The sequence below is a fragment of the Protopterus annectens genome, chromosome 7.part0 (genome assembly GCF_019279795.1).
Source record: "Protopterus annectens isolate FY-2018-M chromosome 7.part0, PAN1.0, whole genome shotgun sequence".
In the NCBI taxonomy this organism is placed as follows: domain Eukaryota; kingdom Metazoa; phylum Chordata; order Ceratodontiformes; family Protopteridae; genus Protopterus; species Protopterus annectens.
Genome location: NC_056739.1, coordinates 1,269,580,672 through 1,269,608,392, shown reverse-complemented (window position 1 = coordinate 1,269,608,392; position 27,721 = coordinate 1,269,580,672). Strand labels below are relative to the sequence as shown.

Genomic DNA, 27,721 nt, shown 5'->3' with positions numbered 1-27,721 from the left:
AGGCTTCATGAATCCAATACTTCAATGACTCCATCTTCACCTGCTCACCAAACACTCTTCCCGATTTACACTCCATTACTCAAAAGACCTTCTGCTCCAGTGAACAATGGCTCTGTGAAAACCAACTATTCCTAAATCCTAATAAAACCAAGCTATTATTATTTCTCTCCAGATCTCTAACACCTCTCAAAAACAGCTACAAAATAACTTTTCTCAATCACACAGATATAGAAGTCATATCTCATACCAAGTTACTAGGCATCGCAATTGATGATCAACTAAAATTTGATCTTCGTCTATAAACTTGTAAAAAAAAAAAAAAAAACACATCAAAATTCAGTATGCTCTTCAGACTGGAAAAATTCCTCACCATCTTCTCCAGAGTCAAGGTTTCTCCTCTGAAGGCAGACAGGGGTAACAACAGTGGGGATGCAGTGACAAGTTCACAGGCTGGTGGTTGCTATGGTGTGCCAGCAGCTGAATACCCACATAAGGAACATGAAGCACATTTTGGAGACAGACTTGGTAAGTCACTAAACTGGCAGGCTCTGGCCATAACACTTCTGAAGGACTAGCTGGTCCATGTTATCAACCACACAGGTGTGTGATGCTTCTGTATATTGCCTTCTGGGATAGTCTGTCAGTCAGCCCACTGAATCTCCTTCCAAGTGTTAACACTCCCTTATGTGTCATTGTCCAGCACCCTCCCACACATACATCACCAGTTGTTTACACCCTGTCTGCATGAGCCCATCATCTGTTCACCCATGCTTTTGTACGTACACCATCCCATCGGTGTCTGTGTTCCAGGTGTTCCAGCTGGTAATGCCTTTTCCCTCTGTACCATTGTAAGCCATTGCTTATTACCTTTCTCATCTACCCTTCTCTTTTAAGAATACAAATGGGATCTATACCAACAAAAGATATATAATCCCTCTCTTAACCATCTGTTCCATACTGCTTACTCATGTTTTTCCCCTTTACTCTGCATCTGTTTTTTTTTTATTTTCTATCTACGCCTTTCCTCCTCATTTATATGATGACTAGGCTGGCCGCTTTGGCTTACACACCCACATTGTTACTCCTTTTGGAAGCAGTGTGGTGTTATGCTACCCTACCTGTCACTTTGCACCATATACTGCTGCTAATCATCATGGCATTGTGCATTGCCACTTATACTGCTTTGAGTACAGAGGGATGGCTCTCTTTTGATAACATGAACATTGCATTTGTTCACTATAGTAGCACTGCTCCTATATTGTGCTGTTATAGTACCCTGCTGTTTGATACTTCTTTATAGTGTGACCTTTCCCTCTAGATGTTAGCAGCATTCCTTGCTGTTATATTCACAGTTGGCTATTGGACACTTCATGCAGTGAGTTCCATAAGTATTAGCTCTGTACAGGTGTATTGTGTATCTCTATGAATCCCAAAAGAAGTCTTCATATAGAAACCTTCATCATCACCACTAGATGTAGCAAGTGAAAGTATTCTTTACCTTATCTTCTTTCTCCCTTGAAAATTTGCAGATAGCTGCAAAGAATCACACTCCCTCAACAGTCCAATATTAGTATAATGAAGGTACTGACTTAGGTGCCTGCTGTTTATGGGGTTTCTTCAGAGCTATAGCTGGCTATTTTAATGCCCTGTGCTGTTACCTAATCTGAAGAAAAAAAGCTTAATTTGGGTAAGACAAGGAAGTCTTGGTGATGAAGAATTATTAAACAATATTCTTGTCTATTATGGCAATGCTGGAGCTGGCATGGTCTCAGAGGACACCAACATAGGTATTGTGGTATCTGGAGGACAAGTAAATAAGACAAAGATACTAATCAGATGGTTTAATGTCCATGATGTCTACATTCAAAGTGAACTCTCTAGAAAAAATATATACATGATATGAAACTTCCTTAGCTAGCTTATTAAAATCTAAACCAACTTTTAAATGTTATCATATAGTCAATGAGTTTCCTTGTATTATCTCATACTAATAATTGTAAAAATTAACCTTAACACCATATACTGGCATTTCATTAGTTACTTCTATCAAAATAAAACTTTTACGCTTTACGTATTCTGACCCTCATCTTTGATATTATCAGATTTACTACTCCGACTATTAACTTTAATTTTGTTGCAGTCTGTACTAGCCAGCAAATCACTTTATAACTACACAGTATGAATCTTTTAATCATACCAATGTTTCAAAAGCATTACAACCAAATATGTTTGGTTACTTTAATGGCTTTTGAACATCAATATATATTTTCTGCACTTGTACTCACAATCCAGCAAAAACTGTCCCACAGGCTTCTGTTTTTGACCTGAGTATGTCAAATAAATACATGGAGAGGTGAACTTTATTACAGACATTCAGTGGCTTAAAAATAGATTTAGACATGATCTTGTATTCTGCACTAGTATGAAACTTTTTACCCCAAGCAATTTTTGCACCATGCCTACTAACCATCAAGCCTCCCCCAGTCAGACCAAATGCACTCAGTCCTCAGCTCTTGAGCTTTCACTTGAAGCTGAGGTGAAAGCTGCCCAAGGGCTGTCATTCAGGTAATCATGAGAGCATTTTGTGCTCACACTGGCACCCTGGCAATGACAGTATTTTGAATGACCTAACCCAAATGCATCATTCACATCTTTAATCATCAGCTTTTCTGAGCAGTAAACTTAAAAAAACTGCAGCAAGGAAGAATTCATCACTGAGTGATGCTTGTAAGGCTTTCACAGTATGCAGCTCAATGGTGCCAACAGCACTTCTACTTTATGCTCTACAATTCCTAAAACACTTTAGTTTGACTTTAGAACAGCCCTTCAAAAATGGTTGTGACACTCAGTCCACGGACTCAATTAATAACTCTGCAGCATACCTTCTAATGTGTGTAGCTGCATTGCTTATTTCTGCTTGCGTTTTTATTACCATGCAACATCTTAGATATTCTGATAACATCCATTTCATTAGTTTTATTTTTATTTACTTTAGCAAATGCAAGTCATCAAATTCACAGTCTTGTGCTCTGTGTCTCAGGTCAGTCAAATAAGTATCAGCTTATCCCTGAATCATTTGATTTCTAGTGAAAAAGAAATGCCTTATATGTAACAGAATATTCTTTTGCTCACAAAAAGTCAAAACATCTTTCAAGATAGAAATCCTGTGTCCCTTTTCCTGTTTAAGTTTGAAAGTGTTAAAAAACCTAAATTGTGTCCTTGTCTACTACAACAAGAAACAATGCACACTAAATTTCTCTGACTTTTCAGAAAGTCGAGTTACATTGAGAAATATCTTAAATATTTGAATCCTGAGTTTCAAAATCTGATGTTTGTATGAAGTTTTAAAGATATTAGTGATTGTAATAAATACATTTTAAGCCAAAAACAAAGAAATGCAGCTAAAGGATTGGTAGTTCCGTGAAAAGTGAAAAAAAATGAATTAATATTTGTGAGAACAAGATTACTGACAAACTTTTATTAAGTATACAAGAATGTGAAAAAAAATCTGGAATCAAGACTATTTTCACAAAACTTAAACTTAAAAAATACTTAAACTTAAATAATGTAATACAGCACTGATGTCCTGAAGAATTCATACAATGCATGAAGCAGCTTGCAAAGACCAAAAATTTCATAGGAAAAGGAAATACGGTTTGATTCTGACACTATGAAGTATTTATACATGTATATACACAGCTGTAACTAGGTCATTGATGCCACAGGCAGTTCCCAGAGTGGCACCCTTGCTTCTCTCTGGAAAAAAAGTAATTTTCCAAAGTTGAGGAACAAATAAATGTTTTCCCAAAGTTCCAAAGGTGAGGACAAATAAAGACAGATTTTCTATAACTGTAGCAAGCAGCTTGCTACAACTGTAACAACTGCATTGGTACAGTTAATAGTACAGATTGTGCTTCTGACTGCAACCATTACTGCAATGTCAGCATTCATTTATGCAGCCACAATATCATCATGTCTTCATTAATGAATGCCAGTATTGCGCTCATGCTCCATTGGCACCTGCCAAACACAACCTTAACAGCTTGCACTAAGGGCAATCTCCCCCTTTTGCTCCAACCTAGACATTGCTCTATCTGAACATTGAAAACATAGAAATAGTCAAGATGAACAAGTGAAGAGGTACTGAAAATGATGTGCCTTCAATAATAACTTTTACTGAACTGACCAAGTGAGAATGGTCACTTGACATAGGTCCATTTAAACGCTACAACACTATATACTCTGCATACAGATATATTTGTGACATTATACTGGGATGCAGAAGAACAGGCATCACCAACACAAAACAACAAATTGCTGTCTAATTTTACAGACAATTACTAAAATCTCCATATATAGCACTTTATTTCAGAAGGCAATAAAGTGGTGCAAAGTTTATATAAAAAGTCATACAAAGAAAAATTAGAAATGTGTAATAGTTTAAAGTGCATAATCTTGAAAGAATACAGGGTAGAGAAACAATAGAAACGTTTAGATATGCGGAATATTCTGGAACACAGGATCCAAGATGACACACTTTCACAAATATGAGTTTATATTAAAAAGTATCCTCTTCCTTAATCTTCTTGCAGTGAGAATGGAGAAGGTGCTCCACAAACCATTTTCAACACTACTTTGACAGTATAGTGTGATATCATGAATCTACTGTTGCTTCTTGTCTGTGCAGGGGACAGCCCTCCGAAAGGCAAAAAATGCATAATATACTGATTATGAAGAAAGAGACCAAACTAGTACCTTGTATTTTGACCTCTTTAAAATATTTCATATAGGATATATCTAGTTAAGCGTGACTCTCAGACAAACATAACTGTCTAGGAGTTTGCAACTTCACAGCTACCTGTATGACACACAACCTCACTGAAATGATGCAGAAGACCAAAACCAGTATTTCTTTCCCCAGAAGAAGCACATCATATGGTATCCCAAAGGCCAAGTTTTATGGGCCTGCTATTTACTGTATTTATCAATGGCATTTGGAAGCATTGTAGTACTACTACACTCATCTAATGTGAAAATGAAGTAATAATGCTGTATTGCTTTGTGTCTGTCTGAAAACTTCAACTACCATAATTTGAATTCATTAGGGTGAAAACACTGGCTATGCATCTTTTACCTATTACTCAGGATGTCCAAAACATAGACTTTGGAAAAAGAGTAGGAATCAGTAGGTCACCACTACAAAACCTAATCACCCTGAAAAATGATTCATGCAAATGGTGACCTTCTTCAAATACTTTTGCATCATTCTGCATCAAGCACTCACCTACACTGAAAATGTATCTTATGTTGCTGATAAAACTAATATAAAGCTTGCTCTGTTTAACAATGTAAAACAATGCTTCACCACAGATCCAGAATCTTTCTTACAACAGTCCTCCCCTACTGACCCCATAGAGCAGTCCTGCTTATCTAAGTGCAACAAGCAAATCTCAAGCCACTAATTACCACTAATTGCCAACCATGAAACTAACAAGTTTGCCTTGTCTGGCAGTTCAGTACAACACTGTTCATTCTTTCTCAGCCTCAAAAATGACCATCTGCTATGGTTCTTAAAAAGGCTTGCATTTTATATATATATATATATATATATATATATATATATGCGGTGGTGGTGCTGCGATAGCATTGTCGCCTCACAGTAAGACGTTGTCCTGTTTGATTCTCAGCTAGAGCGTCTTCTGTGTGGAGACATGCATGAATGGGCGTACCTTCATTGAAGGTTGTGCGTCAGGGCTGGCAACTCGGCACGTAAAAATCTACTGCCAATCATTAGCGGACCGGAGTTCCGCTGTGGCAACCCCTAACTGGGAAAAACCGCAGGACACAACAAAATATATATATATATATATATATATAAATATATATATATATATATATATATAAAATGAAGTACACAAACTCCAATACAATGAATCCAGTAGGCAATCTGTAAAGAGGAGGCAGTTGCTAAAGGGGATAAGTTATGATGGGGTTGGATGAGGGTCAGGACAGAGCAGATGGGCTGGGGAGTTAGAGATTTGTGATGCTGTTATTTATAAGAGTAGAGGTATTTTTTCCCACTTCCTAGAAAGCTCCAGAGCAGTACCATTTAGTGTTTAAATGACCCTGTAAACAAGTAACACTGGGGCACATAATTCTCTGACTTATTATGTTTCCTTATTGTCTAATACTTACTGATTTATTAGTTTCCACATTACTAATACTGACATCTCTTGCCTTGCTCTGTGGCACATGGCAAAAGCATCTCACCCTCTCTTTTTGCATTTTTTTATGATACGTCTGATTCTCAAGCTTTCTGAAACTCTTATATATAATTAAGATAATGCCATCCTACCCAAACTGCATTTACTAGTTACACCTTCTGAAAGATGTAAAGATTAATGCTGCTTGTACATGAATGTAATATAGTTTGTATTCACTGCTTCTGCTATATTATGTGGTCACCTAGCCATTATGCTAACTCTGATCACTTTTAAGGATGTAATGTAATATGCAGTTTCTATATACTATGCTGTTTAATAATTTTTAGAGTTTTTTCTTCATATGTACAACATTCCATTTAAAATAAGGCATTGAATGAATAAATAAATAAATAAAATATGGATGAATTGAAATGGGGGGTTAGAAATGAAATGAAACTTCAAATATTTAAAGTGCACAACTGCAAATAAAAGAGATTAGGGTGTTTAGTCACAAGATGTGACGATATTTGAAAAGCAACAAGGTAAGGACTAGCTTATGATTAAGTATTTATTCACAAATGGCTAAAATAAACAAGTAAGAGTTTTATGGCACAAATCTGGATGAATGCAGTTAGATGTCCATGACTAAATACAGGAGGAACAGAAAAATAACTGCCCAACAGGAAAACGCAAAAGACTATGCTAAAGTAGTATCTAATGAGTTGCTATTAGGTAGAGAATGCACCAGAATGACTAAACTTAAAGGTTTTCATTTCTTATCATGGTATGAGTTTCTATAATTAATACATATATAAAATAATTGGATTCACTTTAGAAGCTCGAAATACTGAAATATCGAAATTCAGTATTTTGAGCCCATAAAGTGGAATCCTGAGAACAGTGAAAGCTCAGAAGTGCGAAATTCAAAACCTTGAATACCGCCGGTTTTGAATTTTGCACTTCTGAGGTTTCGCTGTGGTTATGGATTCAGGTAAATGTGTGTGTTAAGGGCTTTGGGTAGGGGCTGTGGTTTGTGTCAGTGTGTTTTGTTGCTGTGATGTGTGTGCACGAGGAGAATGTAGCTTGCGTGGTGGTGTTTTGTGTGTGTTTGTGTATAGTGCGACCTCAGAGTGAGAACATTTAAGTAGGGGGGGTGTGGGGGCCTAGCCCCCCACAAGGGGGATGCCAGGGGGCTTACCCTCCTTCTTTTATGTAGTAGAGAGCTTCTATTTGTGTGTGGGGAGGATGGTGAGTGAGTGTGTGTGTGTGTGTGTGTGTGTGTGTGTGTGTGTGTGTGCAGTAGAAGCGCGGAATTCAAAATCTCCGGTATGCGAGATTTTGAATTTCGCGGTTCTGAGTTTTCGTGGTTTCAAAAATTAGACTTTATAGCTTCAAAATACTGAATTTTGATATTTCAGTATTTCAAGGATATAAAGTGAATCCAAAATAATGATACGTGTTACCTATTTTTCAGGTATTTTCGTAGTTGTGTTATTTAATAATACTTATAATAATCAGCAATGAAATTCTAAGCAGTATTACTTCCACTGTTAATATGGTTAGCCACATCTTTCACAAATGATGTAAAACACATTATGCACAACTGCATATTAGGCTTATTAATAAGAAGAGTAAAACATTTTTACATATGTACAGTATAAGTTTGTAGTATTTTAATGATGTGTCCTTGTGAACTTGGAGAAACATACCATATTATTTTAGACTTGAAGCCACATTAGCATTAAACTCACCTGTTGCTTCACTGAATGTGGACTGATAAAGGTCACAAAGTCAATACTTAGGTAACCCATTATTCCTCTTACTTTGCATGATTCTGCAATTTTATAACACATCACGTTTAGAACTTCTGGATCAATTGACGTTTGAGGAACAGATGTTCCCCAGCATTCCAGTGGACTGGTTGAATGAATCTGATCCCCACATGACAGAATAACTGCTTCACCAGTAGGTTCTATTAGCACATCCACAGTGATATTAGTGATGCTATCTGAGGGAGGGCAAGCCTCTATCACACCACCTACAATGAAAAGAATACATTACTCCATAATGACATACACACTGAGAATCAATGTTACTTCAACCATTGAACAGCGATGTAACAAATATGAAACATATAAAATGTCTTCAGAGCTTTAACGTAAACAACAACATTTATAGATAAACTGCATGAATATTTAAAAACATGACATTAAGTGGCCAAACTAAAAAGTAAACTTAGTGCATTTGATTTATCACAGAAATTTTATGCAGACTTTACCTTAAGACATTTATTTTTATTTAAGAATAATACCTTTTAAATTTGTGCATTAATTTACAAAAGTTACATGTACACAAGTAAAATACATAAATACACAATAATGAATACAGAAAAGGAAAAGTGGATGCTTTGTTACTTTAGAGACATGGTCTTTCTGTGTTGCCGCCAGCATGGATTCAGTTAGAGGCACAGGAAAAAAACTGAGGCACTTGTAGGAGGACAGCAACTCAAAAGTCAACAAGGTAAATAGGAACAAATAATAAAAAGGAAAAGGAAGGTTAACAAGCAAATCTAGCAAAGTATTAAGCAAAATTAAAACTAAAAGTAATGCAGCAGCTGTTCACAAGGTAAGTGCAGCCTGCAGTTCTAAAAATAAAAGCAAAAGCATGAGTCACTGCAGTGAGATGCATCTGAATTAATGTCACACAGGTAAGCAACCATCAATTATCCATATGTAGCACAGCACGTACCTTTATCATTGCAAATGTAGGTTATAGGGACCAGTGAGTTTGGGAAAAATGCTGGGAAAGCAATAGGTAGTAAGAGACCATAAGATAGGTGAAGCAAAGCAACATGTCAGTCAAGCAACTGATGGTATGGATAAATGTAATATTAGTAGCCAGCTTAGAAAAGAAAATGTTAGATAAGAAAACGAACATTACTTCAGGAAGGTTAAAATCTGTAGAACTCTTGAGTAACAGAGGTGAATGGTAATACACGTTGCATGAGTTAGAGGAGGATGCCAAAAACAGAGCCATGGATGGGGATGTGAAAATCATTATTAGCCTCCAGTAATATTTTTTTTCTGTGTTCTATGTCATACTAAACTTTTACAAGTAGGTCTACCTAGGCTTGAACAGAAAATACCAGTCCTAGCAATCAAACTGGAGCAAAGTCATGACCCAGAATTCTATATGATCTTGTATCAAGTTTTTTCTGTCATTTTGTAATGTTAGAACTTCTTGATACACTATCTCTAATGGACTTTTCAGTACATGTATTACAAGAAATGGCAGCACTCAATTCTTTCTGACTTGGTGAATTTCTCTGTTTTATATGAGTATGAATATATTTAGATGAGGTACAATAAACTGGCAATGAGTCTGGCTCATGACTGCAGGCAACTTTTCAAGGATGCAAGTTATAAAATCAGTGAAAGAGAAGATAAAATATATAGCAGAAGTGGCAAAGCTGGCAAAATCAAGCCTTGAGCAGATGTGGCTGCAAAAGGGGACTGCATGAATACTGCATGACAATGTATTAAAGGTAAATAAGTAATCAAGTGTCATTGTGTGAGAAAGAGGCTAACCAGCAATTATCTAAACAGATGAACACACCTCTCAGCCTCTTAGCACAAGAAATTTGGACAAAGCCAGAAGTAATGGGGAGGCAAAGGCCCCCAGAAGAGGGACAAATTTGAAATATTCCTCTTATAATATTAGAAAGTTGACAATAAGATTTTGTATCAGCACGCATTTCCTGAAGGATATAATGACTAAAACTCAAATGTCTATCATTATTTAATCACTGCAATCCTCAATTTTTTACCAGACAACCACAATTTTTATGCAGAACAGACCAAAAATATGAAGCAATAATCTGGACATTCTGAGAAAATATGGATAGTTGAGATGTATGCAGATTAATTATGTTGGATGATTTTTATAGAGAAAACACCTATTTTACCTATTTCAAGGTAATACTGATTTTTTTTTTTTAGTATTTTATTATTTTTGCAAGGGAAACAATTGCTGGAAATATACCGCAACAAAATGTATGTGCATAAATGATTTATACAAAGGAAAACAAATATATATATTCCCTATACCAAAAGACTATTTAGTAATTATAAATTGACTGTTTTATACATAAATGATTTACATGTAAATGTACAAAATGATGTTCTTCATATTGATCACTGCTGCAGTAGTCTTAGCTATATGGGATATATCCTGCCAAGGATATAACAGCCTGCTGCCAAAGTTTCTGGATACCTTCCATGCACCCAAACTGTCAAGCAGCTCGAGCTGAGCTGAGCTGACTAAAAGACAAGTTTGACTGCAAAGCCCTTCACAGCTTTACTGCTGCCAAAAAGTACTCTTCTCTGAGGCTTTTGAAGATCAACGGTCAGCTTATGCTTTCCTTAGATAGGCAGATAAATTGCCTTTGTGAAAAAAAAACTTCTATTTTCTTATTTTTTACTGATGTTATATTACTTTCCTCTTCAGGAAAGTTGTTTCAAAGCTTGGACTGCTGTGTTTTAATGGATTGTCTTGAGAATATAATCTATTTTTAAATGAAACACCACTATTGGCTGCCATAGTATTTGAAAGTGCTTTTTACTGTTTTTTCTGTTAGAAAAAAAGAAAGAAAGAAAAGTAAATTTTGTGGACTAGTAATTTTACTGGCATTCTTGCTTGTTTCGCCAGGATAGATGCACAATTTCTGGCTTGAGCATGAACAGATTATCACTCCCATGGTTGGTCCTTCTTCCAGAAGCAAAAAGAAAAAGTTAAGCAAACAACAGGCTAGCAATTTGCTTCATCCACAGGTGGGTGATTCTGCAGTGGCCATTTGTTGTACCTCAGACCATTCATCTTTTATCCCGGATCCCACTGGTGTAGCACCTACAGTCGCTATGGATTGGAGGTTAGCCATGTCCTCTGCAGCTGGGCAAGAGAGAGAGCCACTCTTGTCAGTCCTGGAAGAGGGAACAGGGAAGGTTTCCCTGTTGTGTCAGAATGCTGTTCCCATCCCTGGGGAAGCAATGGCTGTCATTAGTAACACGGTTGGCCCCATTTTTCCTGTTAAAAAGAAACACAAAACCAAACATATATCTACTCCTCCTCAAACTTCTTTAGATAGAAGTAAAATGGGACAGGCTCCGAGTTTAATTCAGGCTATTAATCCTTCTTGTAGAGTAGTTTCTAGAAAGAGGGATGCCTCCTTTCCTGAAGAGATTTAAGATTCTGAATCTTAACAGAATGTTGTAGAGACAGATTCAGGGTTTTGCCCTCAGATTTCTGATTCAGACTCAGAGGAGAAATCTCTTTCCGATTTAACTTGTGGGGGGGGGGGTCTCTTTCTCTGAGAATATTGCTAGAATATCCCATTGTTTTCAGTGGGAGAATACTCAGGTTTTTCAGTCCCTCAGAAAATACTATAAGTTGTTATAGAATGATTTTCCAGAACCTATACCCATTCCTCTTGTCCTGTCTGTTTTACAGGATGTGTGTCTTACTGCCTGCAATTTTCCTGACAGTCAGCCATCTGTCCCTCAAAAGGCAGATGGGTGTATAAAGTTCCGCAGTTTTTTTAAATTTTATACACTATTTTAAAACCTGACCCAGCAGCTATAGCCTTAGTTGACTCCTCTGCTGCTAAGCACTTAGTTAATTCCAATCCTACTCTATCTAATAAGGATGGAGAAATTACTGATAGGTGTAGGGGAAAAAAAATGATGTACTCACCATAACGTTCTATCTGTGTTGTCCATTTTCATTCTTCCTCAACTGTTGGGTTCGGATCTGATCCTCAGATCTGACTCGCCTGCTTCTTCCAGATCTTAGAACACAGAAATCTTGAGCTCCTCACTTTACCCACAATGCCCTAGTCACCTAACTTACCTCAGAGCTAGTTTGCTGCCCATACACCTACAGAGCAGTGGAGAATAAAGAAAAAATGGAAACTGGGGCTCAAACAAGGAACAGGGGTTCCTCCCATACCCTTCGATCTTTCCAAGAGTAAAGCAAGGAGGGAGTTAGCGGGGTGGTAGTTGAGGAAGAATGAAAATGGACAACACAGAAGGAATGCTACGGTGAGTACATAACTTTTTTTTAACTGATGTTATCATTTTCATTCATTCCTCAATTGCTGGGACAGAGTCCCCAGCTACCTATATCCTAGGAGGACACTAAGAAAGGATCTTCCAGAGCACAGCTGAACCATATGCTGCTCTTCCCTTATAGACCACTTCCAATTTGTAATGAGCAATAAATGTATGAGGACTATCCCAGGTTTCAACTGTACAAATTTCAACCACAGACGTTCTTAAAGTCCTTGACAAGAAGGATGAGGAAGTCGCCATAGACTTGTGGAATAGTTTTTGGTGGTTTTGATAAAGACAATCCTGCTTTTCATAAACAAAGGTAATACAATCAGTAAACCATTTAGTCAGTCACTTTAGAAAGTGGTTTGCCTAATTTTGAATCAGAAAAGGAAACGAATAATTGTTCGGATTTCCTCAAATTTTTGGTTCTGTGAAGTTAGAAACATAACTGTACAGCAGGTGTTACCCCAAGTCTCTGAGGATACTATCCTAACAGTATAACTCATGGAAGATTATATTATGCATTATTATGCATGGGTAATAAAAGCATAACAGACACCAATAATTATTTCTGAGCCCCAGTGGGCTTCAGGTTATCCTTCAAGAACCCTATTGACCCATTCATTCCTTGTTAGGGTTAGGATGACAGATGGTCCACTTTTCACTAAGTTGAGATACCACCCTGACCAGGGTGACAACCCATAGGCACTTTCATTTCTTTCCAAGTTAAGAGGTGGGTTCTGAGACTGGGCTGTCATCTAAGTACAGCTCCCAGTCCTCTCAGCCTAATCTCTCCCCTCACCAGTTTGTCATTCTACATCAACTACTAAATACCACGTAGCTGTCATCATTATGCTGCATACAAGATCTCCTGGTGAGATTAGCACTGTAGTGAGCCAAACAGTCTCCCTATGTCTGGGATGGAGGAACTGCCATCAACTGCTCACTACCATCCCCTTGCCTAAATCTTTCAGCTTCCTGTACCACTAATTGAAAGTACAGTTATGTAAGTTGTACTTAGCATAACAGTAGACATTCACTTAAATCACTGCTGCAGTATCCTAACTGTTATGCCTAGGATATAACAGCCAGCCAGTCTTCCAAAGCATTGGGCTTCCACCACCTACACACAGGCTACTGATTGCCTGAGCTTCAAGTGGAGAAACCCAGCAGCCTGGGAACCAAAAGCTTCAGAAATGTCTTGCCAACTGTAAAAGGCTGGCTATGGCCCTGATTAAAAAGGTACAGTTAGGTAAAAAATATACAAAAGACATAAATCTCTTTTCCTTTCAACTGGAGAATCTCCAGGCACAAAGGGTTGGTTAGAGTCTGTCTGCCTCCCAACAGCCCAGCTAACAAAATTCTGTTTCAGCCTTAACCAGTCTTAGGAGGTGGAGGTTGCCATCCTAGAAGAGGATGGAAGCCGTATTTTCTTATTTAATGGCAGGAAACTGTCCTCCCCTTCTGTAACAACTAAAAAGTGATCTGAAATGGACATCTGTGGACCCAGCACTCAGGTTGCCTGGAATAATTATGGTTTCAGACTAGCAGGACATGTTGAAAAGTGATGGTGTGGTAATCTCTATGGGGAAAACCAGGTGCATCAGTGACATGGGCTGCAAGACTGCCTCTGCTGACCTGGCATCCTCAGACCTCAGACTTAGAGAGGCTTGTGGAACTCACTGGACCTCCCTGACCCTCTTCTTTTTGGGCTTCTCCTAATCTGTTTATCTTTTCTTTTTAGGACGGATGACAGTGGGTTCCTGATGCAATGTCTCTGCAACTGAGGTGGTCATCTTGTCTAGGGCCACAAGTTGCTTTTTATCCAGTTATGCCTGTAGGGTGAGTTCCCTTCTTTGCACAGTGCATGCATCTTAGTTTAGAACATGCTGATCTAACTTTAGACAGTATATGCCGTGGCCATGGTATATACACACCTGATCACGTTCACTGGGGTAGACACATTCTACACTGACCACTTATAACGGCAATATCACAGTACAATAAGCACAAGGTAGAAAATGTCCCCAAAGGGATACTTATCTTTTCAGTCTAACCTGTCATTTGTGCTAGGCCATTGCTAGACTGGTGAATGCTTTCTCAGAATGATGATCATGTATTCCTACAGCACGAAACAACTGAACATGGTAGAGTTGGATGCCCTCTTACCAACATCCCAGGGCAGATGTCATCCCCCTGGCATCAGGGGAAAGGAGGCTTAACTTTGAGAAGTTGTGAAGGACATCAGACTCAGCTTGTGGTAGAATACCCTTAGCTGATGACTGCAATACTGAAACACATGTGTAGCATCTTCTTTTCTCCCTGTAGCAAATGTTCTTTAGCAAAATAATTAATGGATATGGATAAAGGACAGAAACAACATTTGGCGCAAAAGGACATTTAATCCTTAAAACTGTTTTTTTCCATGCTTAAAAAAGAAACAGCTGACAGTGGCACACATGCTTACTACTCATGCCTTATTGGTGAAATTACTCGTACTAGGCACAGGATTTTCACAGTGATGCACTTCATGCCTACTGTAGCTATGGATTCTAAGTAGCAAAATACCAGCACAGCAGCACACAATGGAATCTCTGTTAGGAAGAGTTGTTTTCTGGGAATACCCTGTGAAATAAGAATATAAAAATATCTTTACTTCTTGCAGTAAGAAGATGATCAGTATAGCAGTTTCTGAAAAATATGCTGCATTAGCAGCATGTAGACTTTCATTATTGCAAACTGCACCTCTTTTTCTCACTTGCTTAATAAACAGTCATAAACTACAGCTACAGCAGATGAGACCGCATACAGGAACCTGCTGGTCCACCAAACTAAGTCTCTTCCACATGGCAACATTAATATCCCTTAATTGTGGATATGAAGAGCTACTGTACTGCTGATGTACCGTAATTAGTATCTAAGAAGAACAGAAAAGAACCACTTCCCTCTCCTTAAGAACCCAACTATGGGCTTTGTGGCTAACAGAGCTAAGTGAAACATGGAACACTGTCCCTTTTTCATGTTTACAATTTCTTGTGTCATGGCAAATGATATCTTGATTTCCTTTGCATCTGGTGTATCAAGTGAGAACAGATCAACATTATGACTTGGCAACCTCCTTTACAAAATTTTACATGAGGGTTATTGCCCTCCACTAAAGAAATCTTCTTATCAGGGACCAAGTACATTCCTTAAGAAACTCCCAAGAAGTTAGCATCTTACTAATTCGGCCTCATTTAAAACTATAATAGGGGAATGTGCTTTTTCCAGACTGGGCCCTGCACACTGGAACAGCTTGCATCTGAAATAAGGGCTAAAAATTTACTTGTGGAATTTAAGAAAGCTCTCACTAAGCACCTACACAGGATAGCAGAGTGTAATTGCTTTAAGGGCAATGGGTAACAAGGACATCATCAACAAATACAATACACCCATTTACATACCCATAGTAAACTTTATACCCAGTGGATAGTTATTTTATATTATGTTTCATCTACCACTTTTTATGTCTTTTAACCACTGATCGCTCTATTAACACCCTCCCCACCTTATGTATACACTAACTAAACAAGAACTAGTTACAGCTTCACTGAAATTATGCTTTTTTACTGCATTAGTCTTGTGTTATCTATGTATGTTGATTTTTGCGTGTTACTGACTTTTTATTAGTGATGCCTAGGCTTGTACTTCTATGAACATTTCCCTTAGCATATTATTATCATTGTATAACTGTTAAATATAAGTGCACTCAACTTTTGTCAGTTATTAACTTGTATTAGTATTGCCTATGCTTTGTTCAATTCTGAATACTGTCTTTACATGTTACTGTGTATTTTTGCATTTGTGCATAGGTTGTGGCTAAAAAAATGGCTTTGGACTAGCCCACCTACTTGGTTATCAAATCATAAATACCATGCCATGCCTTCTTGAGCCATTCCATGACTATCTGCAGGAGATGTGGATATTGTACTCAGTTTTATCACTACCCTTTTGAATCAACATACAACAGACAAACAAGAAGTAGCTTTGTCAATTCAACAAAGAGATATTCCTCAAAACTGTGATATGGACTGTGGGTATATATCAGTACAGTAAATGAATAACCATAAAAAAAGGACCAAGTAGAAAGAAGAACCACCAGGCTAGAAGATCAACATGTTTTATTCCTCTGACGTCTCGGCTACACAAGCCTTCAATGAGTATAGCATCACACAAATCACAACCTGCCTAAATACTTACATCCATTAAACAATTAAAACAATTACTAAGCAATAAAACAATCAAATAAAAAACCTCCAATTGTGTGATGCTATACTCCTTGAAGGCTTGTGTAGCCGAGACATCAGAGGAATAAAACGTGCGGATCTTCTAGCCTGGTGGTTCTTCTTTCTATGTATCAGTACAGTATCCGAAGATTCTAGAAAGAGTCAGTAAGAACCATATCTAACTATCTGTTCACAGGAAAACTGTAATTTTGATGCTGAGATGTTATGTTGATTGCTCCTTTGATGCAGGGTTCCTGTTATGTAACTGAAGACACAATCCTTCAAATGCATTTTGATCGAACTTGAAAGCACAAAACAGCAAAATAGTGAAACGGCATATAACTGATTTCTTTCCCTGGGAAAGAAATTGCTTGGCCTCCTCAGTTACTTTGCCATTTTCCTCACTGTAGTGCGATCTCAGAGTTGGTATATTTAAGTAGGGGGGTGTGGGGGGCAAAGCCCTCCACTTTATGTAATGTTTTGAAGTTTTTATTTTATTTATTTATTTATTTTGTGGAACAGCGATTTTTTTCCCAGAGTGTTCGGGATTGTAAGCTTTCGCTTACATGGGGTCGATAAATCGGCGTTCGCTTTTTTAAGCATTCGCAGATTTAATATAGACCCTTTGATGCATACCTATTAACTGCTGGGATTTAGGCATAATGCTTAGATTTTGGCCCTCAGATTTAGATTTTCTCCTCCTTGATTTATAGGTTCATAGGTGTTTACTAGGCTAATGACCACAAGGGCCTTTTTAAGCCTAGCCATGCATCCCAAATCTCTGACAAGTTCTGATACCCTTGATAATTGTAAGCAAGGGCCTGGGAGATGAACCATTTACAGGTTGCCTGTGTCCATTAGAGACATAGGTGCCAAACTGGGGATGAATTTCCTGTTCTCCATCCACTTACCCAAGTTGCACTTGAATTGGGTTAGGGAGGAACTCTGCTTCACAAGGATTGGGTGCCTGTTCCATAAATGGGGTAGTCTCTGGGATACATACCTGTTTCTCCAGCAGGTCCTATTTATATCACAGGCAATGTTTAAGTCTTTAGAACTGGTAATTCTATTGCTTTTTGTTTTGTGGATATGCAGGAGGTCCATCAGAATGGGTTCTGACAATGCCCTGTATGCCAGGCATAAATCTCCCCTCAAAAGCCTGTAGGTGACAAAATACAGAGATAGGGCCTTGTGGCAGTCTGCATAGGACATTTTACTTATGCCCTGTATTCTTTCAGTGAGTTACCTTTTATTTATTTATTTATTTTTAATTTCTCCAAGTCTTTTGGGTTTCTAATACCATGACGGGAATGGACCCCATTCCTATGTCAAAGTACAGTTAAAGTTCAAGAAATTAGTATTTTTTCAATCTTTGATGTCAGCCAGTAGTGCTCTTTGTACCACCTGCAATGTGCCCAGTAATGACTACTTCTGAAATTTGTACGGGGTTACATGGATTGGTAACATAACCAAATACGATTGTAAATTCTTTTACCATTGCTTCTACTACTACTGGAACTGTTTGGGTATCTTTCTTCCACATGGCTCTCGTTTCTGCCTGCAGATCCTGGTATTTTATGACTTTGTGTCTGTCTGTATGCAAGACACTGTAGTCACTGGGTGTGGCGATTTCAAAGATCAATGCTACTTTTGTCTTCTTTTCTTGGACCATTATATCCAGTTTTCTAGCATCTGTCTTTTGAACTGTTGGTAATGGGTGATCCCATGTGATATAAACTTCATCATTTTCTATGATGCTTTGTGGCTCATGTTTCCAGTGTTTTTCAGCCACTTCAATACCATAATGTTTGTACAATCCCAAGTGCAACAGTCTCACCACATTATTATGCCTTTCAGTATACAGTCCTTCTGCCATTAGTGTGTCACAACCAGCAACAAAGTGTGTGACTGTTTCCAATTCGGTTTTACAACACCTACATTTGTCTGTTTCTCCTACATGTTCAATGGATTTTGTAAACCAGCGTGTACATAGCCCACTATCTTGGGCTGCCAATATTAACCTTTCATTTCTTGGTTTGAATTCGCCTCTCCTTAACCATTCCTGCATTTGTTCTTGATCAACATGAGGGTCTTTCAGAAGTTTTCTGTACTTACAACTATATTTATGTCTTTTCCACATTTCTTACCTTCTTATCTGGTCTTTCACCTTATATTCTTTCTTTTGTTTTTTGGCACATTCAGTTGCTGCCTGGTTTTTATCCACTTCTGGTTTGATTTCCATTTCTGCTTGACGTTGATATGCTTCTGCTCTGTGGATGTTCCATTTGTTGGATATGCCTGATAAGATACATACCAAAGGGGGCATTGTACTTAATGATAGGTCTGATGAATGCTGACTACAGTGGAACAATGACTTCCTTGGACTTTGATGCCATACCTTTGTTTATAAGTTGCACAACATAGAAAATGATTTCCTCACTATTGTGGACACAATTTGTGTGTGTCCCTAAGTCCTTGATAACTGGGTCAACTCTAAGGGGTGTGTTGTCAATATGATAGTTACCAGGGATGGATGACTTCCCAAAGGATACTATTATGCACTTCTTGGCATTTAGTTTTAGTCCATGGCTCTGGCACCAGTTGTTTGTCTGTGTTAGCCCCTCCTGGAGAACATTTGTGTCAGTGTGGGATTAAATGACAGCTCCTAATTTGCAATCATCTACAAATTTAGTCAGCCAGAGACCACTGACATGGGCTTTGACTTCTGAGAAGTAATTGCCAAAAAGGAGCTGTCCAAGGATTGATCGCTGAGGAACTCCACTTGTGACTGGCCTCTTTGTAGAGGTGGACTCCCCAATTCTAACTTTCTGGGTCATGTCTATGAGCCAACTGGCTCTCCACCAGGTGGCATACAAGTTTGTACCTAACCTCTTGAGTTTGTCAACAATGCCTGAATGGGGTATTGTGTCAAATGCCTTGGCCAGGTTAAGGTAGACAGTGTGAACCATTTTCCCCTCATCCTTTGCTTTGGTTACCTTCTCAAAGAAGTCCACCAGCTTTAGTAGGAATTATCTGTTCTTGACAAAACCAAACTAGGTTGGGTCCAGTGTCTAGAGGTTTACTAAATCTCTGATCATTTCAATGATAATTCTTTCCATGGCTTTACATATAAGACTAGTGAGACTTATGGGTCTTTAATTTCCAGGGTCTGTAGAATGGCCATCTTTGTGTAGAGGGATGACTGTTGCCATTCTCCATTCATGAGGCATGAAGCCCTTTTGCAGGCTACAGTTAAACAGTAATTCCAGAGGCCCTGACAGGTGCTTTCATGCTATTTAGAAGGCATCCTGGGATATTGTCTGAGCCCACTGATGTAGTGTTCTTAAGGACCTGTTCCCTAGTGATAGCAGGGGGAGTTATATTTGATGGTATTTTCTGAGGGAAGGTTGAGGGGGAGAGAGGGGTAAAGTTGGAGCTGAATTTATTATCAGCCATGAGGTTTGTTATATATATGTATTTACAGTGAGCTCTGCACACAATTGTGTATTGCCTTTGAGGTTGCAGACATAGCTAAAAAATGCTTTGTGGTTGTCCTTGGCCTAGAAGGCCAAACTTACCTCAAATTTGGCTTTGGTGTACTATTTGTCCTCTGAGTTGTTTGTTTAGTTTTATGAGAGTGCTTTTATCCTGCTGGGTGCTGAACTTCCTAATTTTTGCCATGATTTTCTTCCTTCTGTTATATAGCCTACTGAGTTTGTGATTCCACCAGGATGGCTTGTTTTTTTTATTTAATTCTGTACTTTTTCCTGGTGGGTACAGCTGCCTCTATGCAGCTATTAACATGCTTGTACAGGGTTTTTGTGAAGAGTTCTGCATAGGCAGCAGTGTTCTCAGGGTTCATGGAGGCTTGAAATTTTGCCAGGTTAACACTTAATAGCAGGAGGTTAGCCTTTATAGTTCCTGAATATTCCAGGTTTAGCTGGGGTCCAGGTTTTATTTTTATTTAAGAGTAGACCATTTTATGGTCTAACCTTACCAGGAAAGACATTACAGTAGGTGATGTGAAGCATTCTCCCATATTAGTGAGGACCAGATTCAATATGGTTGCACCCCTGGTTTGTGTATTGACTATCTGGCCCAGGGAGTTTGTGTTTACAAAATCCAGGAACCTCTGTGCCTGTACGTTTGGTGTCGTACAGGATTTCCAGTTAATAGTGAGATAACTAAAGTTACCTATGAATATGGTATTGGGTTGGATGGTTAGTGTTTCTAAGTTTAAATGCATGGTATGGTTTTCCTGGGTCATAGCGGGGGGACCTATAACTTGGGAGGAAACAGTATTGGATTTTGCTAATGGTGATTTGAACATGGAGCAGCTCAACTGCATTGTCCTGTTCGATCAGCCTCGAAGTATATTTATTTTGGATGTAAATAGAAACACTTCCACCTCATAAATTTCATCATAAAGTCAGACCTATTTATGGGCATATATTTATTAACTATGTATCCAAAGATTCACTGGCACTAACCATGAAGAGTTTACTACATAAAGACTTTCTAATGTGAAAAATAAGAAAGTGATCCTGTTTCAGACTTAAAGGCCAGTGCTAGGACTTCTAATGCTTGGAGGTTGAGAGCAGAGATAGATCTAGCACAAGGTGACCTAGGAAGCTGCTTAGTATCCAGTATTGGCTGGGACACCTGGCTGTGGGTTTAAAAAAGTAAAATAAAATTTCTATATCTTTAAAAAAATGCTCTCCCTTGGCTCTCAACCCAGAGTCAGCACAGCAGCATGTACATCATAGGAGACATCAGTATGTAAATCTTGTGATAGGTCAGCTTTAAAGCATTGCACAGTCTCAGTCCAGCATCAGCAGATGGCTCAGAAGATTTGAAAGTTTTTAGTAACAGATAAACATAGCATGCAGGAGACCTTTAGCAGCAGAGAAATATTGTGAGTGCAGATTTGAAACAGAGATTTCCTTTAGTGGCCATACTGCACAGAGTAGAGATCTGAAGCAGCAGACAAAAGCATGTCTCATAGAGCAGTTCTTCTTTAAAAAGTGAGTATACAGGAAAAGACAGCAGAGTGTGTGTGTGTGTGTGTGTGTGTGTGTGTGTGTGTGTGTGTGTGTGTGTGTGTGTGTGTGTGTGTGTGTGTAAAATCCCCCTATCTGTTTAAGGGGCTTGGCAGAGTCAAACCCTGTACCTTAAGTACTGGTAGCAGCAAACCTAATTCTCCACATCAACTGTCAATCTCCCATTGTGCAGAATATCTACTTTTACTTCATATTTGTGCCTTATTCTTGAGCAAATCCCTTAATCAGACAGTACTTTGGGGCAACTGGAAATTTGAGCTAGGCTTCACAGTAGTCTCCTGGACTGCCAGACAGTTACAGTTTACAAGAAGGAAACTGATTGTGGTAAATGGGAGCATCATAGTATGAGTCATGCTCTTTGGATGTGATCATTGGTTTCTTTCTGTTGAATGTTGAAAGTGTGTTTGTTATTTAGCTGGGAATAAATTGGACAGCATGGATTCTGAGTTTAATGTTAATATTTTAACTATGAATACATTTTTAATTTAGCTTGGTTTTGTAGCTACAGTTGTGTGCAATGCACTGTGTTTGGGCTGCAACAGTTTGACTAGTACTTAGTGCACATGAGCAAGGCTAAGGACTTGTTAAAGAGTTGTTTTCTGTAGTACAGGTTTTAATACCTTCAACTTTCATTTGTCTTCTTTCTGATTTTGACCAAGTTACTTCACCAGATGGTACTTTTGGGCTGCTCCTGAAAAGGGATATCTGTGTCAAGTGGACTCAATGAGGCTGTTAGCAAAATGTGTAACACATTTGTCTTTGAATTCCTGCAACTTTCACATAGCCACTAATTAGTACTTTACTATATGTTGTTTGAATATGAATCCCACCAGGTCTCATGTAGTTTAATGGGGTTGTCAGATGCACTTTCACTAAATATGCTTTAAGGGAAGAGATGTTTACTGTTTCTCGAGCTAAGTCTTGTTTTGATATGTGAGTATTTTGTTTTGTCTAGAAAATAGCTGTCAATGTTTTTTTGTAAAACTTGGAATAAAGGTTTTAAATGGAATCCAAATCTTTTTGGTAACCATAAGAGTAAAGAAGAAAATAATATGTGCACTGACGCATTTGAACAGTTTTTATGGTAACTGGGCAGAGACAGCCAAGTAACGGGATACTGGTTTGGCTGGCAGGGGCCTGATTCATTAACTTCCATAGGGCCCCATTTGTCCATGATCCAACTCAATAGTACTGCATTAAAAGCCATTCACAGAGGTCAGACCTGAATTGAGTGATGTCAGATGGGATAGCTATTCATGAAGAGAAAGAAGACAGAAGGAGGTCAAAAATAAGATATAGGTATTTTGCAACCATGTAAGCATCCCCCAAGAAAAGAGAGAATGCTGCATGCAGTAATATTTCTGACTTTTGTATGACATGTGAGTTGTTGAACAAAAGCTGCTGCAACATTTATATTGTCCTTAATTGTTTTGGTATATTCATTGCACTAAGAATGAATTAATTCATTAATATGACTGGTTTGTGTAATATACTCTACATGTTGCATTTTAGTAATATATTTTTGCATTGCCTACTTTACAGCCTGCATCAAATACAAAAACATTGACATTTACCAGGACATAAAGTCTGCATTATTTGGAGTGATGAGCAGAGCCATCTGATGGTGCAGCAGTAGCGTTGTTGCCTCACAGTAAGAGATTCTCCTGTTTGATTCTTGGCTGGAGTGCGGGGAGCCTTCTGTGTGGAGTCTGCATGTCCTCCCCGCAGTTGGGTGGGAGTTTGAAAGACATGCATAAATGGGTGTGCCTTCGTTGAAGGTTGAACGTCGAGCTGGCACCTCGGCATTCGTGAAAATCTGCTGCCAATCATTAGCGGACCGGAGTTCCCCTGTGGCAACCCCTAACCGGGAAAAGCCGAAAGACAACAACAACAACATCAAATACAAAGACATTGACATTTACCAGGACATAAAGTCTGCATTATTTGGAGTGATGATCAGAGCCGTCTGATCTTCAACATCTATAATGTAATCACTGTTGCATATTACTATGATATAGTCTTCTCTACAAGATCAGATTGTAAATGGTTTCTGCATTTAGTTAAAAACTGTTACTCTGTGAGTAAGCATAGAGGACTAAAGCTCTGACATGTTAATGAGCTGCTTCCTGTAGCAAGGGTTCAGAGCTTGAAATTTTTCTCCTTTGTTTGCTTACTGTGTGACACTGAGCAAGTCACTTATCCATGTAGTTCTTTGGAGCAACTGGAATTTGACTATATGAATACACTTTTTATTTAACTTGTTTTTGTAGGCACACAGGTGAGTGAAATGCATTATGTTGGGCTACAACAGTTTGTCTTATACTTACTTCAGATGAATGAGGCTATGAATTGTTAATGAGCTACTTCTGTAATGCGTGGTATGATTCCTTCAGCCTTTTGTTTGTCTTCTGTGTGACTCTAAGTCACATCACCAGAAAGTGCTCCTGGGTTGCCCCTAAAAAGGGACACTTACATCCAGTGGGCTGCTGTCCTAAGCTGTTAGCAAATGCATTATGCACTTGTCTTTTGAATCACTGCACCCTTCACATAACCAATAATTAGTGCTTCACTATATGCTATTTAACTAGGAATCCCATCACATCTCTTGTAGACTAATGAGTTTCCAGATGCATTTTTAATCAACATCAGTTTCAGAAGAACAGAAGTTTACTGTTGCTCATGCTGTATGTTTTCAATGTGAGACTGTTTTGTTTTGTCTTGTTTAGCAAATATCTATCATTGGTTTTGTTGTAAAATATGAACAATTTTAACTTAAATAAAACTCTGATCACTGTAAAAGTAAAAAAAAAATAGTATGCATACTGACAAGTTTGAACAGCTTTTTTTTTCTTGTAACTGGTGTGAGATGACCAAGTAATGGGATAATGGTATAGCTGTGGTTGGGGGGCCCAGTCCATTACCTTAACTAGGGCCCCATTTTACCATGATTCATCTGTTTAGAGGTATGGTTTGATGGCTTAAGGCATCTGTCTGCATGCTGTTGTGAAATTGCAATAGAACAGCCTGCAGATGTATACTGTACTACTATGCAAGATGTTTTAATCTGACAGCTTTTATCTACAGTGACCTGCACCTTCTATCTGTGTGCTTGTTGCAAAACATGGCTGTTAACTTTCTACTGATCTCTTCACTATTTAAATTTCATATATCCCCAATTCCTACCCACCCCCAGTGCTTCTACATTTATACTTCTCAGGCCACACCCCTTCCCTTGTTAACCAATAGCATTCCAGTACTCACTTTACACATTAAATCCCACACACCCATTTTTCATACTGCTAATCATTCTACTACCCCCAAAATACTATCTCACTCCAAACTAACTCATTATCATAGATAATGATAACAGAACCAGCAGAGTTAATGCTCAGCGGAACAGCAAAAACACAAAAATGTAAAGTAAATTCAAATGCCGCTGAGCAAAGCAATGAAGGATACCAAAAAAGTGCAGTCTCAGAGACTTTCTAACTCCAACGGCTAGTAAAGATAATAAACCAAAGGCAAGCAGGACATAATGGAAGGCAGGTTTATTAATAAAAACAGGTTAGCGCTTTCGCAATAGCTTCTTCAGACCTTATCACATAAAGCATCAGAAATCACTGCTCTAAATATACAAAAAGGCGCCAAAATCCCGTCAACATCTTAAAGGTATAAAACTCATAAAAACACATTAAAAACATAATGTATACATAACCATAAGTAATAAATAATGCAAGAACATATGAGTGCATCTTAATGAAACCATGTGAATATGGAACTATGATTTTAGTTAAAAACAAAAAATATAAGGGAATAGTCATGGTGTAGTGGTATATACATCCTAACATCTCTTGACCGATAACCTCCTGGATTTCAACAGTGGACGCAGGGGAACCCTTCCATTCAGACCTGGTACTAGATCAGCCCTGAATTTGATAATCCAGTGAATTTCCCTGGTCTCAGTGTAGTTACTAGTGTCCCCTCTCCTATGTGTTCTAAAAATCTGTTCTAATATCCTGAACTTGAATTGGTGCTCTATGCCTTCCTCATTAGTGTGCTTGGACAATGCATTGCAATAACATAGTGAAGGGACAGTCTATGCGGATGTCCAGATATACACCTGTAGACTCTCATTTGGAGAGTGAACTGGAAGATCTTGGTAGTAAGCTCATGGAACGTGGATACAGCCACCTTGACATTACCAGAGGGATGGATGACATTCAGAATCTCAGGGAAAATAGAGCGAAACCTTATTTTTCTGAAGGGGCCATGGAATTATATACAGGTGACATGGGATATAATTTGAATAGGATTAGGAATGAATTTCACACAGACAATGAAATTATGTTTCCCATCTTTTATACCAGAGACGTTGGTACACTTAAAGATGTTTTTTCCAAGCACTGGCATGTTCTATCAGTAGATCCTACCATCAAGGGTCTCACAGGTGATCGACCTAAGTTTGTCTATCGTAACAAAAAGAACCTAAAGAGTTTGCTTTGCTACCCGAGGATACGTCATGTTCCTTTCACTTCATCAGGCCCCTATATGACACCTTGCAATAAGTGTAATTTCTGCTCATATATATCGACTGACCCTGACTTTGTCTATCCCTATGGATCTGGCATTTACCACATTAGAACGAAAGGTAATTGCATGTCCAGAGATGTGGTCTACCTCGCCTGTTGTACATTGTGTCCAGCCTATTATGTAGGCAAAACCAATCGGACACTGAGGGACAGGATCCGAGAACATATGTACCACACGAGGAAGGGCAACTTACACAATGCATTGTCCAAGCACACTAATGAGGAAGGCATAGAGCACCAATTCAAGTTCAGGATATTAGAACAGATTTTTAGAACACATAGGAGAGGGGACACTAGTAACTACACTGAGACCAGGGAAATTCACTGGATTATCAAATTCAGGGCTGATCTAGTACCAGGTCTGAATGGAAGGGTTCCCCTGCGTCCACTGTTGAAATCCAGGAGGTTATCGGTCAAGAGATGTTAGGATGTATATACCACTACACCATGACTATTCCCTTATATTTTTTGTTTTTAACTAAAATCATAGTTCCATATTCACATGGTTTCATTAAGATGCACTCATATGTTCTTGCATTATTTATTACTTATGGTTATGTATACATTATGTTTTTAATGTGTTTTTATGAGTTTTATACCTTTAAGATGTTGACGGGATTTTGGCGCCTTTTTGTATATTTAGAGCAGTGATTTCTGATGCTTTATGTGATAAGGTCTGAAGAAGCTATTGCGAAAGCGCTAACCTGTTTTTATTAATAAACCTGCCTTCCATTATGTCCTGCTTGCCTTTGGTTTATTATCTTTACTAGCCGTTGGAGTTAGAAAGTCTCTGAGACTGCACTTTTTTGGTATCCTTCATTGCTTTGCTCAGCGGCATTTGAATTAACTCATTATCATGCCCTACAATTCTGACTCTATTCTAGCTTCTCCGCTACTATGCCCTTAACTTACAAACCAAGACTATTTAACCTGTCTCTCTTACTTCCCCTACTACCCATTCTATCTGTACCCTAAATCCTTACCTTATATGAAATCCTACACTATACTGGGTCCTACCATCCCTTAAAACAAACATTATTACTAAGTCAGCTATACTTCCAAAGTCATTCTAACATAACATCTACCTCAACCTACCTTTTGTCAAAGTTTCACAGGGTAGCCCATATTACTTACCTCCAAGCCAGGAAGTCACAAAACATTTTCTGTAAACTCCTGAGGTCTACATATACTCTTAAACAATACCCTCTACTTCACTGTGACATTCATCCCAACCCAGGACCAAACAACACCCCAATAAACCCCCACCTAACTCATACCAACACCCCATTCACCCCCACTAGCACCCCTAATTCACTGCTCATAGCACATCTTAACATACATAGCTTAAACAATAAAATTAGCCAACTACACGCTCTGCTAGACATACATTCATTTGATATCCTATGTTTAATAGAGACTTGGCTCAAACCAGTAACAAAGGACAATGAAATCATCCCACCTGGCTATACTATCTTAAGATTATACCAAACAACCAAA

The 27,721-nt window shown here is 38.3% G+C and overlaps 1 protein-coding gene across 3 annotated transcripts in view; it reads right to left on the bottom strand.

Annotated features, from left to right (window-relative positions):
- IQCH (IQ motif containing H) overlaps nucleotides 1–27,721 on the bottom strand; it is a 4,045,691-nt gene that overhangs the window by 930,467 nt on the left and 3,087,503 nt on the right. For all 3 annotated transcript variants that reach the window (XM_044077880.1, XM_044077881.1, XM_044077882.1), the window contains one exon: nucleotides 7,955–8,241. In XM_044077880.1, the coding sequence (XP_043933815.1) occupies nucleotides 7,955–8,241 (287 nt within the window). The remainder of the gene's footprint in view (nucleotides 1–7,954; nucleotides 8,242–27,721) is intronic.